This window comes from Oryza brachyantha, chromosome 1, assembly GCF_000231095.2.
Source record: "Oryza brachyantha chromosome 1, ObraRS2, whole genome shotgun sequence".
Lineage (NCBI taxonomy): Eukaryota > Viridiplantae > Streptophyta > Magnoliopsida > Poales > Poaceae > Oryza > Oryza brachyantha.
The window spans coordinates 5,360,363-5,375,786 of NC_023163.2; the positions used below are offsets into that span (position 1 = coordinate 5,360,363).

A 15,424-nucleotide genomic window follows, 5' to 3' on the forward strand; every position below is an offset into this window, starting at 1 on the left:
CCTTCAGCAGCACGACGCCCTCTCAGTCAGGGACGCGTCCGGTGTCCGGAGCCTCTGGTTCCTCTCAAAAACTCTCCTCCGAAAGTGACACGGCCGTGCCTGACGTGGTTCAGTTTCAGTCGGTAGCATGCGGGGTTTCTTTGGGTGGCGGGGAAAACCTTAAACCGGCCGTGTTGCCGGACTGCGCAGGCAGTTCGTTTTCAGCTCAGAAAGATCGATTGCTAGATCGTGAGCTATGGAGGAAGATCATGGTAGGATATGCGTCTACATGCAAAAGATGGCAATGCTAGAAGACTCTCGGTTTCTTCTCCATTTGGGGTTGATGGTGATTGCTGAAAGGTTGCACAAGAACAGGCGCCTCTGCCTGCATCCGTTCTTGATTTTTTCTGGTATCAACACGATGATTTCTCGTACACGGATTGAGCATGTGCTAAGATTACAAAATTAGGTGCGCATGTAAAGGAGATTAGTTGGAAGAAAACCTGCAGGAGCTGCTTCCTTTTGTCCTGCTGATTGCTGTATGATTGGGTATGCAGTACTGTAACTATTAGGCTATTAGTTAGAGAAGCAGAAGGATAACTGGGTGGCCAAGTTTTCACAGATGGAACACTGATCACAACCCTTTTGCCCAAATTGAGCATCTTCTGCCATGTGCCATCATCGATGACTGTCGATGGCAGTATGATTTTGTGGTCAATCTCATGCTGTTGAGATTTGGACAGAGACTGGCAGAAGATTAGCAATCAGACAGAACTAGTACAAGATTAAGAGATTACCTGCATTCCATGGCTGCCCTGCCTGATGGGGCAGCATTCCTTGCAACTTGCGATAAAACCTTATTTCATTTTTCTTTTGCGGGGGAAAACCTTAGATCAATTGACAACTCGCAACTAATATTTTTTTATCCTGCTGATCAATATATCAAATCTCCTTTTCTTTTTGTAGTTGTAGTAGTTGCAGTATCCATGTTATCTGACTTACTGTTATCTTACCCAGATTTTATTACACTCTTCACCGCCATGAGCTGATGAGACCAGAGCCTAATGCTGTTTGCCGATTGCCAAGGTTACCAGCCATCGAGGACATATTCTGGCAATTATGTCTCTGGAATTCCCTGCCTAACATTGCTAAACCTAAAGCCAAAATTTGAGCGCCACAAATGCTAAGATTTGCCTTCATGAATTGCAAGAACGCCACACATCTGTGCGGCGCAGAACGCGTCTGCATTGAGCTGCAACCTCTGCATAATCAGGCCGTCTCTCAGGTACACGTTGCAGGCTTTGCAGTTGCATAGTGTAATGGTGCATTATAAATGCACTCACTGATCAAGCTAGCAGAAGCACAGGTCATTGTTGTGTGTGAGTGTTGAGTGTGAGTGTGAGTCCATGAGATAAGCAGATAGCACCTTGCTGGCTTGCTCTGATTTTGATAAGATAAGCAGAAAGTTTAAAGCTTTGGTTTGGTCTAACAGTGAACCCGATGTCGTTGCCTAAACCACATTGCAAAGTGTGCTCTCGTAAGACAATTCTCATGGCTGAAATGTTTATGGGATCCAAGCTCCCAAGCCTCCATTTCTTGATTCTTCTTCAGATGATGGTTTACATTTCTTGCAGGTTTCCTGAGGTTGATGATGGAAGCTGATGAATCTGGTGTACCGCCGCGACGGGTCGCCGGAGATGTTCACACCCCGGCGAGCTGCTCCTCCGAGGAGCTAATGTTCAGGGTAAGTCTCGGCGCCTCGTGGTTAATGCAGAAGACCTGATCGGAGCACGAGAATGAACAGTCAGCGTGCCAGTGTAGGAGCGGCATGGCGGCGACCTGCTCATCGCCATGGCGTCCTCACCGCACACGTCGGCGTTCCGCGCGGCGCGGCCGGTATCCATCAGCATGCCGGCGTCGCCGACCGGGTTCGGTGGCGCTAGGCCGGAGGTGGAGCTCCAGCGGCACGCCATGACGGACGTGCCGTGCATGCTGCCGCTCCCGGCGCCGCGGCCGCCGATGATGCCCGTCGCCCCACAGCCCGACAGGGTGGTGTTCCGCTCCCAGCCAATCGCGGTCCCCGACGGCGGGGCCGGGCTGCCCCAGCAGGGCAGGAACTCGCAGGTGCACGGCGACTCCTCGATCCGCGGTGGCGCGCGGCGCGCAGCGGCGACGGCGACGACCACGGGCAGGGTGCGCACGCGCCGGGACACGAGCTACGACTCGTTCAAGACACTGTCCGGGAAGCTGGAGCGGCAGATCACCACCCACCTGCGAGGCGTCCGGCAGCAGCCAGAGCAGCGGGATGAGGAGGAGGAGGAGCCCGAGGAAAACGACGCGGCGACGGGGGCGGCGGCGGCGGCGAAGGAGACGACGGCGGCGTCGGCGGCGACCAGCAGACGGCCGTACTCGTCGATGCCGAGAGTGCAGCGCTTCTTCGCGGCGCTGGAAGGCCCCGAGCTGGACAAACTAAGGGTACACCACGAGCAACTCTCTCCCCGTTCTCTCGCTCTCGCTCTCGCTCTCGCATTGGTCGAACACTTGCCGTACCGCGTAGCGCTAGCGCCTGGCTCACGCGCCGTCGTGGTGTTGTGTCGTCGGCAGTCGTCGGAGGAGCTGGTCCTGCCGTCCGACAAGACGTGGCCGTTCCTGCTCCGGTTCCCGGTGTCGGCGTTCGGCATGTGCATGGGCATGAGCAGCCAGGCGATCCTGTGGAAGAGGATCGCCATCTCGGCGTCGACGAGGTTCCTGCACATCACCGTCAAGATCAACCTGGTGCTCTGGTGCGTCTCCGTGGCGCTCATGTGCGTCGTGTCGGCGCTGTACGCGTGCAAGGTCGTCTTCTACTTCGAGGCCGTCCGGCGAGAGTACTACCACCCGGTCCGCGTCAACTTCTTCTTCGCGCCGTGGATCGCCTGCCTGTTCCTCGCCATCGGCGTGCCGCCGGTGGTGGCGGCGAACCTCCCGCACTGGCTCTGGTACCTGCTCATGGCGCCGCTCGTGTGCCTGGAGCTCAAGATCTACGGGCAGTGGATCTCCGGCGGGCAGCGGCGGTTGTCGAGGGTGGCGAACCCGTCGAACCACCTGTCCATCGTCGGCAACTTCGTCGGCGCGCTGCTCGGCGCCATCATGGGGCTCCGGGAGGGCCCCATCTTCTTCTTCGCCGTCGGCCTCGCCCACTACACCGTGCTGTTCGTCACGCTGTACCAGCGCCTCCCCACCAGCGAGACGCTCCCGCGCGACCTCCACCCCGTCTTCTTCCTCTTCGTCGCCGCCCCCAGCGTCGCCTGCCTCGCCTGGGCCAGGATCACCGGCGAGTTCGGCTACGGCTCCCGCATCGCCTACTTCATCGCCATGTTCCTCTACGCCTCGCTGGTAACTAAAGCACTATCCACTCCTCCTCCTCCGCCGCCGCCGCCGCCATTGCTGCAGCCGACGCATCTCTCGATGGATGTGCGAAGCTAAGATGGTCGCATGGTGCAGGCGGTGCGGATCAACCTGTTCAGGGGGTTCAGGTTCTCGCTGGCGTGGTGGGCGTACACGTTCCCGATGACGAGCGCGGCGATCGCGTCGATCCGGTACTCGTCGGAGGTGAAGAACGCGTTCACGCAGTCGCTGTGCATCGCGCTGTCCGTGCTGGCGACGCTCACCGTGGCCGCGCTCTTCCTCACCACGCTGCTGCACGCCGCCGTGCACCGCGACCTCTTCCCCAACGACATCTCCATCGCCATCACGGAGCGCAAGCTCAAGCCCATCGCCGAGATCCATCCCGACGCCGCCTGCAAGGACCTCGAGGCCGGCGTGCCGCCGGCGTCATCGTACGCCGGCGACCGATCGACTTGGTGAAAGGAAGAGACATGTCCGTGTAATTTAATTGTACGTGTACGTGGCGATGTAGATAGGACACTTGAGCTGTTGGCGACGTTGGGATACGTCTACAGTCGTGCTTACAAGCTTCTTCTCAAGTAATCTTTGGAAGTCAGAAGCTCTTCTGAATAACATTTTGTTTAAGTATAGTCTCATGTAATCTTTAGAAATCAGAAGCTCTTCTAAATAACATTTTGTTTAAGTATAGAATCTAGAAAATAAATTAGAAGTCGGAGTTCAAAGAAGCCAGCTTCTCACCAAGAGCTTGTTAGATCTTAAGCTTCTTATAGCACGTACAAGGGTGCTTATTAGCTAACTCTTTTAATCATCACGCCACGTAAGCAAATTTGGTGACGCTGAGGAAACAGAGGGAAGAAGAGAGAAAAGTCGTTGTCATGCATGACAAATTGATAACAGCTTAGAGTCAACTCTTAGCATTTATTAAAGGAAATTTGCTTGCATGAAGATGAATAAAAAGAAACTAGCGTAATAAAAATATTTTATTGCATTAATGAAGAAACCAACCCTGACTCTACATTTGTACGTATCATTATAAAATAGGTTTTTATTGCTGACGTGGATCAAATAAGAGTCGATAACGGGCTCAACCTTTAAACATGCCCTTTTTTTCTCAAGCAAGGTGTGTCTGGCTAGGGCCATCAATAAGTAGATCTAGCTCTCTAAAGGATGCGATGCACGGTGTGAGAGATAGATAAAAAATAAAGTTATTTTGAGACGGAATAAGTAGGGTACAGCGGATGTTTACCCCTGGTGGTGCATCATATTCCACTTAAAAACATAAATTAAACGTAGCACATGTTCATGTCTATAGCTTAAAACCAACTATGATGTCGTAAAAAAGTCTATCCAAATGACAGACAGGCCTAATAATCTAGCTCGGCCCAATGTCAAAAGACGGTTGGGTTGGCCTGGACTCGAGTCACTCCGGCCAGCCTGCATGAGCATATCACAATAAATACCTTTCTAAATTGCAACGAAAATTGAAATTAGATACTACATCCGTCCCATAATAACATTATTTTTCGTTTTTCCATGTCCAACATTTGACCATTCGTCTTATTTGAAAAATTTATAATTTTTTTAAAAAATAGTCACGCATAAAGTACTATTCATGTTTTATCATCTAGTAAGAACAAAAATATTTTAATCGCAAAAAAATTTCAAATAAAACGAAAAGTCAAAACATTGTATCAAAAAACTTAAAAATAATCTTATTTCGAAACGGAGGTAGTACTTAAGTAGCTCCAAATCTCCAATGCCACGAGCCTACGAGAAACCTTTGTAACTTTTGGACGAAGGAATCTATCATTTTTCGTTGCAGGAGGTGCACCAAACATTTGCAGCAAAAAAACAAATCACAACGTTTGCATCTGAGCATAGATCGTATTTATTTCACAAAAAAGATTATATTTGCAATAAGCCCATCCAAACTGACTAAGTAGTTATACTAAGTCCACTAGAACTTGTTGCTACATATAAGCATTAACTAATTAATGCTGGGCCACCGTCACTACTATGGTTGTTGATTGAGTTAGGGCACTCACAGTACAGATTATATCTGTATTTATTGCTATGTCACATAAACAATTTGCTGATGATTGAGTCAGGGAACTCACGTCGCCTACCACTGAGCTTGGGCATAGGACTCCAACCAGGGTTTTTTTTTTCTACGCTTTTTTCTAGCCTCGGCCTAAAGCCGGATCCGGCCCAGTGTTTAAACATGTCTAACTTCTCTCCGTTTCACATTATAAGACTTTCTGATCTTGTCTAAATTCACATGTGTAATAATAAATCTAGACACATATTCAAAACATATACATTGATATATTGATGAATCTGGATAACCTCAGAAAGACTTATAATATGTAACGGAGGCAGCACGTGAGTACTTCTGCCGAGATACATAGTCCGGCCCAATACTGAAGGCGGGGTTGGGTTGGCCTGGACTAGAGCCACTCCGGTCCATTCGCACACGGGCCAGGCCATCTTGGGTGAAAGGGCCCAATCGTTTCACTGTTCAAGAGAGGTAAAAGCTGAATTGTGGAATTCTTTAAAGGCTCTTCTGTTGTTGTTGTTGTTTTTAGCATTCACTTTGAAAGATGCCAAAAATACGTACTGGCATATATTATTTCTGTTACAAAATGACTTTATTTTACTCCACTCTAACGAAGCAATATATAAACAAAAGACTAAAATATCCTTCATTTTCTCAATTTTTAATAAAGTGTTCCAACTTTTCCAAACACCAATGAACTTAACCCTACTTCCTCAAACTCTAATGATCTTGTCGTCTCCTTTATCAAACTCTAATACAACGATTACTCTAGAAGTAAAATCTTTACCAGTAAAGATGAACATATTTTAAGATGACATAGTATAAAATTTTACCGCAAACTATTTGTTGTCGCTAATATGTAACTTTATCGGTAATTGTCTGGCCAGTCATCAATGATAGGGTAGAAAAAACCGACCGTTTCTCCGCCAAAGTGTTGCCATAACCTCGGATTATCCCAATGAGAAACCATCGAAACCGTAAAAAGAAAAACCATAATAATTGTGCCCTGCAGGGCCACGGTTTCGAAACTCTCCGCGGTAACGTAAAGGTAGGATATGATGCGTGTGCATGTACGATGTATGTGCATGCACGTACGGTTCATCCAGCGCAGCGAATCGATCGATCGCCGGCACCGTGGCCGGCCGTGCAGGCGATCGAGCTCCATGCACGTACGAGATCATGGATCAAATCACAGTTGAGAGATCGATCGAGTGGCCGGCATGGCATGGTCCAGAGAGAGAGAGAGAGCCGAACCGTCCGATCGCGCTGCTCATGCATCGATCTGGTGCTGCTCGTACAATCCTCTCTCTTTTCCCATGCATTGCATGCACGACTTTACTCTTTCATGTAGAGCTAGGCCCCCTCTCACCCACACCACACGCACCCATGCATGTTGCAACAGTGAGTCACTGCTACAGATAGCTTGCCCGTCCTTTTTTTTTAAAGTTTTCCTTATACCCCGCACAAATAAAAGTCTCATTTGTACAGGACATTTAACTTTTTGCCACTCTTACAAATAGCACATTACAGATTTGTCACCTGCTCTCTATGACATGTGGGCACAGTGACAAATATGTTAGCACCATTTGTAAGAGTGATAAAAAGTTAATTATTCCCATTTGTGCGGGCAGGTTTCACTGTTTACCCGGCACAAATAGACATGTTCATAGATTTTTTTTTTATACCTGGCACAAACGAGGAGTAATTTGTGCCAGGTGTTTGTTGTGGGTACATGTGAGACTTGTTTTCGATCTATTGGTGCCGGGTACTACCGACCCGACATGGATGTCCTGGCATTTTTAGGTTGTTCTGTGGTAGTGAGTGGATCGACCATATAAATGAAATAGAACGCATGTAACACAGTAACACTATTGGACATGGATTAAAAAAAACATACCTTAAAATCCCATGTCACGCGCAAGCAATCATTATGCACTATATGAGTTTTATTTTACTTTTTTTTACTATAATGGATGAAAATCCGATCTTTAGTTACCTCACGAAGAAGTTACGGCACCTTATTACATGAAAAAAAACACACCTCACGAGCTGGCAAACGTTTATTCATGACAACAAACGTTTAGTCATGACAACGAGGTATAAACTAAAAGCATATTGAGATACACCATCACCAAGATAGTCTATTATTAAATCGCCGTTCAAACTTAAGCTGCTTATACTTTTAAGTTGCATGTACGTGAAATGATATAGCTCATAATAAACCATATTAGCATCTTTTATAAAACTTTTAGTAATTATTTGGAAATTATAAAAAAAAGGAGAGGCAAATATCCAGGATAAAAATCCATCTCCGGGTTAATCAATCATATCCATCCTATGCTACCGCTGCTGCAACATCAAAAGGACTATATGCGTGCGCACGTCACCACCTCCATCCATCGATCACATGCATCCACCTGGTTCCGTGCACTTGCCCCTCCCTGCCCCTTCTCCACGCCACGCGGGACCCACGCGAGGCGACACGGCCACGAGGGCGCTCGCCGCGACACGTAAGGACAAAGAGCCGCGACACGTCACTCGCACGTACACCTGCCTCCTTGCCTTGGACTCTGCCGCTGCCGCTGCCGCCGTTCCCTCGTGTCTTGCCTCTTTTAATCTGCATGAATTCTCGGGGGTATTTAGGTATAGCACGCAATGCGCGTGCTGCGTATACGCGATTTGAGTCTAGGTACAGGCAATGTGGGGACATTTAACTTTTTATCACTGGTAGAAATGACACTTAACATATTTATCACTTGCTGTTTATGACACGTGGGTTCTTATGTGTCTATAACATGTGGGTTCAGTGATAAATATGTTAGTGCCATTTTAAAAGTGATAAAAAGTTAATTATTTCGGTAATGTGTGTTATACGAGAGTGTGTAGAGGGTCCAGATTCATGGTATCAAAACCAGTCACTGTATTTTGGAACAGAAGCATGTACCGACGAAGGTGGTAGGCCAACCAATTAGCTGCCGTAGAGAAAGGAAAGTGATGAATGACGTTTTCACGGTTTAATTATGAGAAAACACGCGTGTTTTTATTATAATTTATACTAGAATAACTTGTTACAGTATCAATAATTAGTTAGAGCAAGTTTAATAGTATAGCCAACTACTAGCTCTAATTGATCTATAGTCAATCTAATAGCCAATTCATATAATAGTTACGTATAAAACATTAATACATGGTCTTATATGTCATACATACATGGCGTTTTGGAGGTCGTGCTATAGCTAGCTATAAATTAGTAGCCCACTCTCTTCTCGCTACTCTCTTTTATCTCTTTAAAATATATTTACAGCTGATTATAGTAAGTTACTGTACTGCTCTTGAAACATTCTGGGTAAATGGGTTGTGCGTCTAACCGCAAGAGTCCACGTCGTTTTGAGGAATCTGATGCGGATGCTCCCGGGCTCCCGGCGCCAATGGCGGCTTCCAGACTCCAGCAACCCAACACAACCAAATCCAAGCGATCACCAGGCCTACCAAATTTTAATCTCCTTCTCCTCCGACGCGATTTCCGAGGTGTCATCGTCTCAGTTCGATCAAAACATGAACAGATGTTCCATGAATTTTACACGAAAAAAAAATGATTCCATTCGGTACGAACACACACAAGGGAAACAATAAATTTTTTCTCCCGTGTGTTTCAGACGAGCAACAGTACTGCATCCCGGAAGATCCCCCATGACGCATGCAAGCATGTTTATCGAGCCATATATATAATACTTTCATCATCTACTGTTCCAACAAAAAAAATGATGATCAATCGTATATTTATATATATACACTTACTGTGTATACGTTCACTCCAAACTGCTGCTGTAGTAGCTAGGAATCATTCACTGTTTTATTTTGCATTTGTTATCTTGTACACACTGTTGTTATGGTGCACTGAACATACGCACGCATGGGAGCAAGCGACCCCTGTCGGCCGATCGACGAACACAAACTGTTGCTGGCTACAAGTGCAGCCAATGTACAGTTGCATGCAGCCATGGCGTTGACACGATGATGGTGATGATGACATCACAAAAATACTTTCTTTATATATACCTAGTATGCATGTCACTGTATATATGTTGCACAAAGACGTCGTCAAATTTTGATAAGATACTCCCTCAACTCTTTAATATTTGTCGTCATGACAAAGGTTTTTAGTTAAAAGATGGTTCATCTTATTGTTCAAAACGTCGTGTATTACTCAATGGACGTAGTTATATTTTTGCTGATACGACCATTATACAAACATGTAAATCTAAATTAATCTGTTCAACAATTAAACAAATTCTATTTATGTCTTGCGGGTATACCTACACTACTTGTTTTTTTATCTTTTTGTTTCTACTAGACATAACCATATTTTTAAAGCTGAACATGGTGATTAAGAAAGATTGCTATTGGTTGAGAAGAGAATGTAGGTGGGAAAATTAAATAGAGAATGATTATGATCGGTTGAAATGATGAGGGAGGTGGAAAATTAACTTTATTTTAATTAGGGCGAGAGTTAGCTGTTGAAATTGATTCATTTTCGGACCGTGGAAGTATAATACTATATAGCCATCCTAATCGGTGCTAATAACAATTTAAATCCAGCTCTTTAAATTGCTCGTAAATAATTGGATTCAGGGGTTACAAAAACTACTCCGATGATGACATGTTATTACATTGAAGTTATGTAAATAATTGGAAGATAATTGTAGATTTATCTTTAAATGTAAGGTATTTTAGGTTGGTTTGGACAAATTAATGATATAGTAAAAGGTCTATAATGTCCCTCCTTAATATACAGTGAAGATGGTAGTTGGGGAGTAAAACAAAATGGTAATTTGAATTAGTATGATTAATGTGATAAGTAGGCCACGTTCTTTAAATGGGTTTACCACCTAGTTTATCTCGTTTTTCACGCGTATGTTTACTCAACTACTAATCGGTGTGTTTTTTTAAAAAAAAACTCTACAGGAAAAATTCTTAAAATCATACCAATCAATTTTTAAGATGTTTATAGTTGGTAATTAATTAATCATATGCTAATCTACTGCTATATTTTCTATGTCGGTTACTAACCTAACTTAAAAACACGGCCGTAGTAATATAAGATATCTTATATAATAATTTTTAGGAATAAAATTTTAATACTTTAAATCCTTTATATTAGGGTACGTTTGGTTGGTGGACAATGTGGGATATGGGATATGACCATCTATATTTTTAGGGATATTGTGATCCAGATTTATGTTTGATTGAATGGATAAGGATAATCCAATGTTTTGTTTGGTTGGATGGATGAGATGAACATATTTAATTACTAATAAATAATAATATTAATTAATCAACATAAATATTATCCTAATTAGTATAAATTAACAATAAAATATACCTATTATCATTAATTAACACTAATTTAAACTTGTTCATTACTAGTTAATAACAAAACATGCTAATTATCACTAAACAATCACTAATGAATATCATTAGTAAAGGTGGATGAGCTCATCCAACTAATTTGGCCGGATACACCCATTCAACATCTTTATGGAATATTTCTCTTCTAGGCCACCCTATCCAGCTTCACCCGTGAACTAAATAAAAAACTGGACGATCATCTCCTATCTAGGATAATCCAGCCAACTAAACACACCTTGAAACAGTATATGGGAGCGGTACGTACTACGCGCGCTTGGATTTTTTGGATATACATGCAAACACTCCAATGGCGACGGACGTACGTACGTAGAGAAGAATGCATGCATGCATTGCTGTTGCACGTACGTAGTGTCGGCTCAATCTTGCGTCAAGTCGATCGATCGATCATCTGCTCGATCAAACATACTACAGGTGCACGCTGCTGGGCTGCTCTGGCTACCTTGTCACGTCAACCACAAATCTTGACCTGCTAGCGTTCGTGCAGGCAAACTACTAGTGCTAGCTAGTACTAGATGCGTTCATGGACACATATATACATCGACACAAAACTTCAGGTGCATTCATGCACGCATGACTGTCCTGTCATGCGTTCAGGTCATGCATTTCGTAAATATTACCGTCTCGATCCGTTCCAAGACATACGCAATATCATTTAACAATGAGAAATAAATAAGCACATAACGAAAAGGTGAGGGATAAAATAAAATAAAATCTTAAATATGAACCGATCGATGAGACAATGCTATACATGCTTCTATTTTAAAACAAAATTAAACGATATAAATACTTGTATTTTAATTTAAGACAGGTGAAGTATTACTCGTGGATATACACAGCTTTTTGGACGATACACACGACGGAAGAAACATACGCAGGGGTCGTTCATTTCGATTTTGAGTAAACACGTTAAAATCTGTCCCATTCGCTTCGCTCCCCCATCAGATTGTGAGCTAATTATAGACTATATAAAAGCATGAACACCAAATTACGTTAAAAGCATGACCATCAGATTGTGCGTTAAAATTATGTTTTGAGTAAACTCGTTAAAATCGTAACTTATTGAATGCCATGCACTAGCACACATGCATAAATCACTATTTACATGTACACTAACGGAATGTCTCTGTAACACGTGGTCAACACATTAATTACGTCACTACCCAATCAAGAGAACGGAGATCGAGCATCATTACTCTTTCTAGGTCAAGAGACAAAGAAGACGTGCATATATCACATGCCACTGGATTTCGATCCAATGGCCCAGATCAGTTGACTGGAAAGATTATCGATCGGGAACTTGATCCCAAACTAAGCTGTGCATATATACATGCATTTACGTATATATGCTCCAGTAAATAACCTTACGTACGATGAATTAGAGTAGGGTAACAGCCGTAAAATGAGCATGTAACATACTCGTATATACTACCTACATTCTAAAATTAAATTATTTTTTCCTATCCTAACTTGTAACAAAATAAATTCATTTTCTAGTAATTATTCCATTGAAGTTCGTAAGGAACAAAAGAAATACTTAGAAACAAATAAAGCAGACAATATTTATTATTATTATAAATACGATGAGTGCAACGTAAAGTTATTTTAGTACGAACTATGTATATACATTTATGGTGCACCTGCAATGCAATACAGTTTTTATTTCTTTTGCTAGGGGTACATAGAATAAGGCCTCGTACGTAGTACTGCTATAGTTGCAGGCTATTCAGGATAAGAAGGTGAAGAGACTATAGAGGCAAAAGGGGCCAACAGGTTGCAGGTGATTTGATGTTGGGTACAAATGCGTTTTCAAATCGAGGCTGTACGCTTGCCCCTGCAACAGTACCAACCTAGTCTCTCTTTTTTGAAAATCCAATGTTCATCAACAGAAACAAACATTTTTCACAGAAATTCTACGAGCATGACTCCAAACAAGCCGGTCTCAAACACACAGCCGCTACTGTTTCGGAGAAACCCTGTTTGGAATTAAGTGGAGTGCGTGCGTGCTGATCTCTTAACTTCGTTTTGTTTTTTCAACTGTTACAAAACTGTCACAAAGTACAGATTTTGTATATGATGTCAAGCTACAAGAAAAACCTACCACATTCTGTCCTAGAAAAAACATGTACATTGTTCAACGATGTTGAGCGTCAGACATTCAGGCTGAGTATGCGCATTACTGAATTTCTTTCCCTGAGGAATTGCAGTGTATTTTTTTTCTTTAAGTGTTTGCTTTGATTTCTCTGTTTTTTTTTGGCTAGGATAACTAGTTGGTCACTTGTGGAGCTATCTTGCTTATGATTATAAGTCAAAATTTTAATTTTTAATCTTAAATTTGGAGTTGATTTTTAGGTTTTATTCACCGAGTTTATTTTCCAGCCTTCACTTTTAGATCATAAGAATATGTATATAAGAGTTTGTCCGCAAATTATTTTTTATTTACAAATATACAGTTTAGATTTTTTTTTCATGGAGAAAACAAACAATGGCCCCCTAATTCAGTCAGTAGGGGCATGGTACCTCTGCCTCAACCTTAGACAGGAAAGCATAGGAATGAATGGAGTAGTAATTGCCATTGGAATGTTGCATATGGACGAGAAAAGGCAGGGGCTAGTTAATGGAGGATAAGGAGATGTAGCTGCTCAAAGTAATGCTAGGTCAAGGACTCCTGCCACACCTAGAGAGGGGGAGTTTGTTGAATGCAGCTTCTATGATTGCTCGATGCATGCCCAACCGTATGCACCATACTGTACTGTACACTCCAATAAGTGCTATGACACTTTTGTAAGGCCGAAATTTTGACAAATTGATCCTTTACAGAAAACTTGTTTCAGGAAACTAATCGATGAAATAAACAGTTAGCACCGAGATCCTTGCTAGCTGCTTTGGTGCTGATCCCCTTGTCAACGTGGAACTCGTGCCAGCTCAGCTTGAATCTTAATGTCAATTTTGTTTTCGGTAAGTCGCTATCATTCAGCTAGTGTTACCTAGCGGTTCATTTTTGTTATTAGTTGTTGTTACAGTGTATCCTTAAAACAAGTTTTCTAAGTGTTAATTTGTCAAAATTCCTGCTTGTAAGGACATAAGGATTAGTGGTTTATCTGGTCATTGGCCTTGTTGGTAGTACATTTTTTTGGCAGTAAGCAAAACATTCCAAACATATTCTTTTGTTAAGTTTCGCCAAGGTAGGGAAAAGAAACATCTGTAAGAGCAAATTTAACAGTAAAGCCAACTTACTAGATATAAGCTTATGTTATAGTCAACACATATAATAGATTGACTATAAGATTGATTATAATTTTTATCTATTTTTCTTACCTTGGCATTTAATGTATTTTTTTAGAGTTGGTGTATAGATGACTCTTGCATGAGAGCCAACCTAACTCATTTTTCATTACCTCTTTCCTACACATCATTTTATAGCCAACTTATAGTATACTATTATACTTGCAATAGTATAGCCAACTACTAGCTGCAATTCATCTATAGTCAATCTAATAGGCAATTCATACAATAGTTACCTACAAAACATCAATGCATGGTCCCACATGTCATACACATATTTTGTCTTGAAGTCCGTGTGCAGCTGGCTACAAATTAGTAACCCACATTCTTTCTCTCTTCCTTCTTATCTCTTTAAAATATGCTTATAGCTGGCTCCTGCTATTGCACTTGCTCTAAGAGTACATAGAGGTCTAGTCCTACACTAGTATATTCTTCATGGAGATAGTACTATGTAGTAGTAGTATACTAGTATTATGTGTTCTCAGAAATACAGAGTATAGGTCTACATGATATTCTTTATGGATGGATACATTTGTGGGTTGCGAGATGTGTTCCTTGGCAGCAAGCATCAGATTCCAGTGGTTGCAGTGGGCAATGTGGAGTGAAGGGAGGTGGTGGATGCCTGGAGAGTCGTCTGAGGATCGGAGGGGGGCGTTGGATGGAAACATCCTCTTTGCCAGGCGAAATAATGAGGCCATCCATTTCAAATGTTGCAGCAGAAGATGCTGCCATTGCCATCACCCTTGGCTAGCTACCCCCTACGCTGCAGAGAGACGTAGGGAAGGTTGCCGACTACTTTCATATTATAAAATTTTCTCATCTTTAATTAAATTTATTTACATGCAAATAAATCTAGACATATATATAAAATATATAAATTTTTCTGATCTTTAATTAAATTTATTTACATGTAAATAAATCTAGATATATATATATAATATATGGATAAATCTAAATAAATTGTAAAAAAAATCTTATAATATTAGAAAGATAGAGTATCAAAATAAAATATAATTTATTCAGAACTATGGTCGGGCTGCGGATTACCTGCGGATTGAGCCGTGCCATTCCCAGCAAGACAGCAATATAATACTGTCCCCGGTTCCTTCGGATCTGAGCGCGCGCAGCATTCATGGCGATCGATCGATCGTTCGTTCCTTCCATCGACCCATGCATGCATCCACGCACCCGGTGTGGATCATGGAATGTGTATCTCAGAGCACGCATCCATGCGTGTCTGCACGCGCTTCGTTTTGTGTGCTTCGATCGTACTGTACCACTGCTCTTTGC

The 15,424-nt window shown here is 42.8% G+C and overlaps 1 protein-coding gene across 3 annotated transcripts; it reads left to right on the forward strand.

Moving 5' to 3' along the window:
- The first annotated feature begins 977 nt into the window (after positions 1-977).
- LOC102720935 (S-type anion channel SLAH3-like) lies at positions 978-4,220 on the forward strand. Of its 3 annotated transcripts, none has more exons than XM_015838981.2 (5): positions 978-1,264; positions 1,614-1,723; positions 1,796-2,454; positions 2,584-3,354; positions 3,463-4,220. In XM_015838981.2, the coding sequence occupies exons 3-5, from the start codon at positions 1,831-1,833 to the stop codon at positions 3,823-3,825; spliced, it is 1,758 nt and encodes a 585-aa protein (XP_015694467.2). In that variant the 5' UTR covers positions 978-1,264; positions 1,614-1,723; positions 1,796-1,830; the 3' UTR covers positions 3,826-4,220. The 3 variants fall into 3 exon arrangements, with proteins under 3 accessions (XP_015694467.2, XP_015694473.2, XP_040384532.1); XM_015838987.2 differs by having other exon boundaries at positions 1,801-2,454; XM_040528598.1 differs by lacking the exon at positions 978-1,264 and adding an exon at positions 1,360-1,516 and having other exon boundaries at positions 1,801-2,454.
- The last annotated feature ends 11,204 nt before the right edge of the window (positions 4,221-15,424 follow it).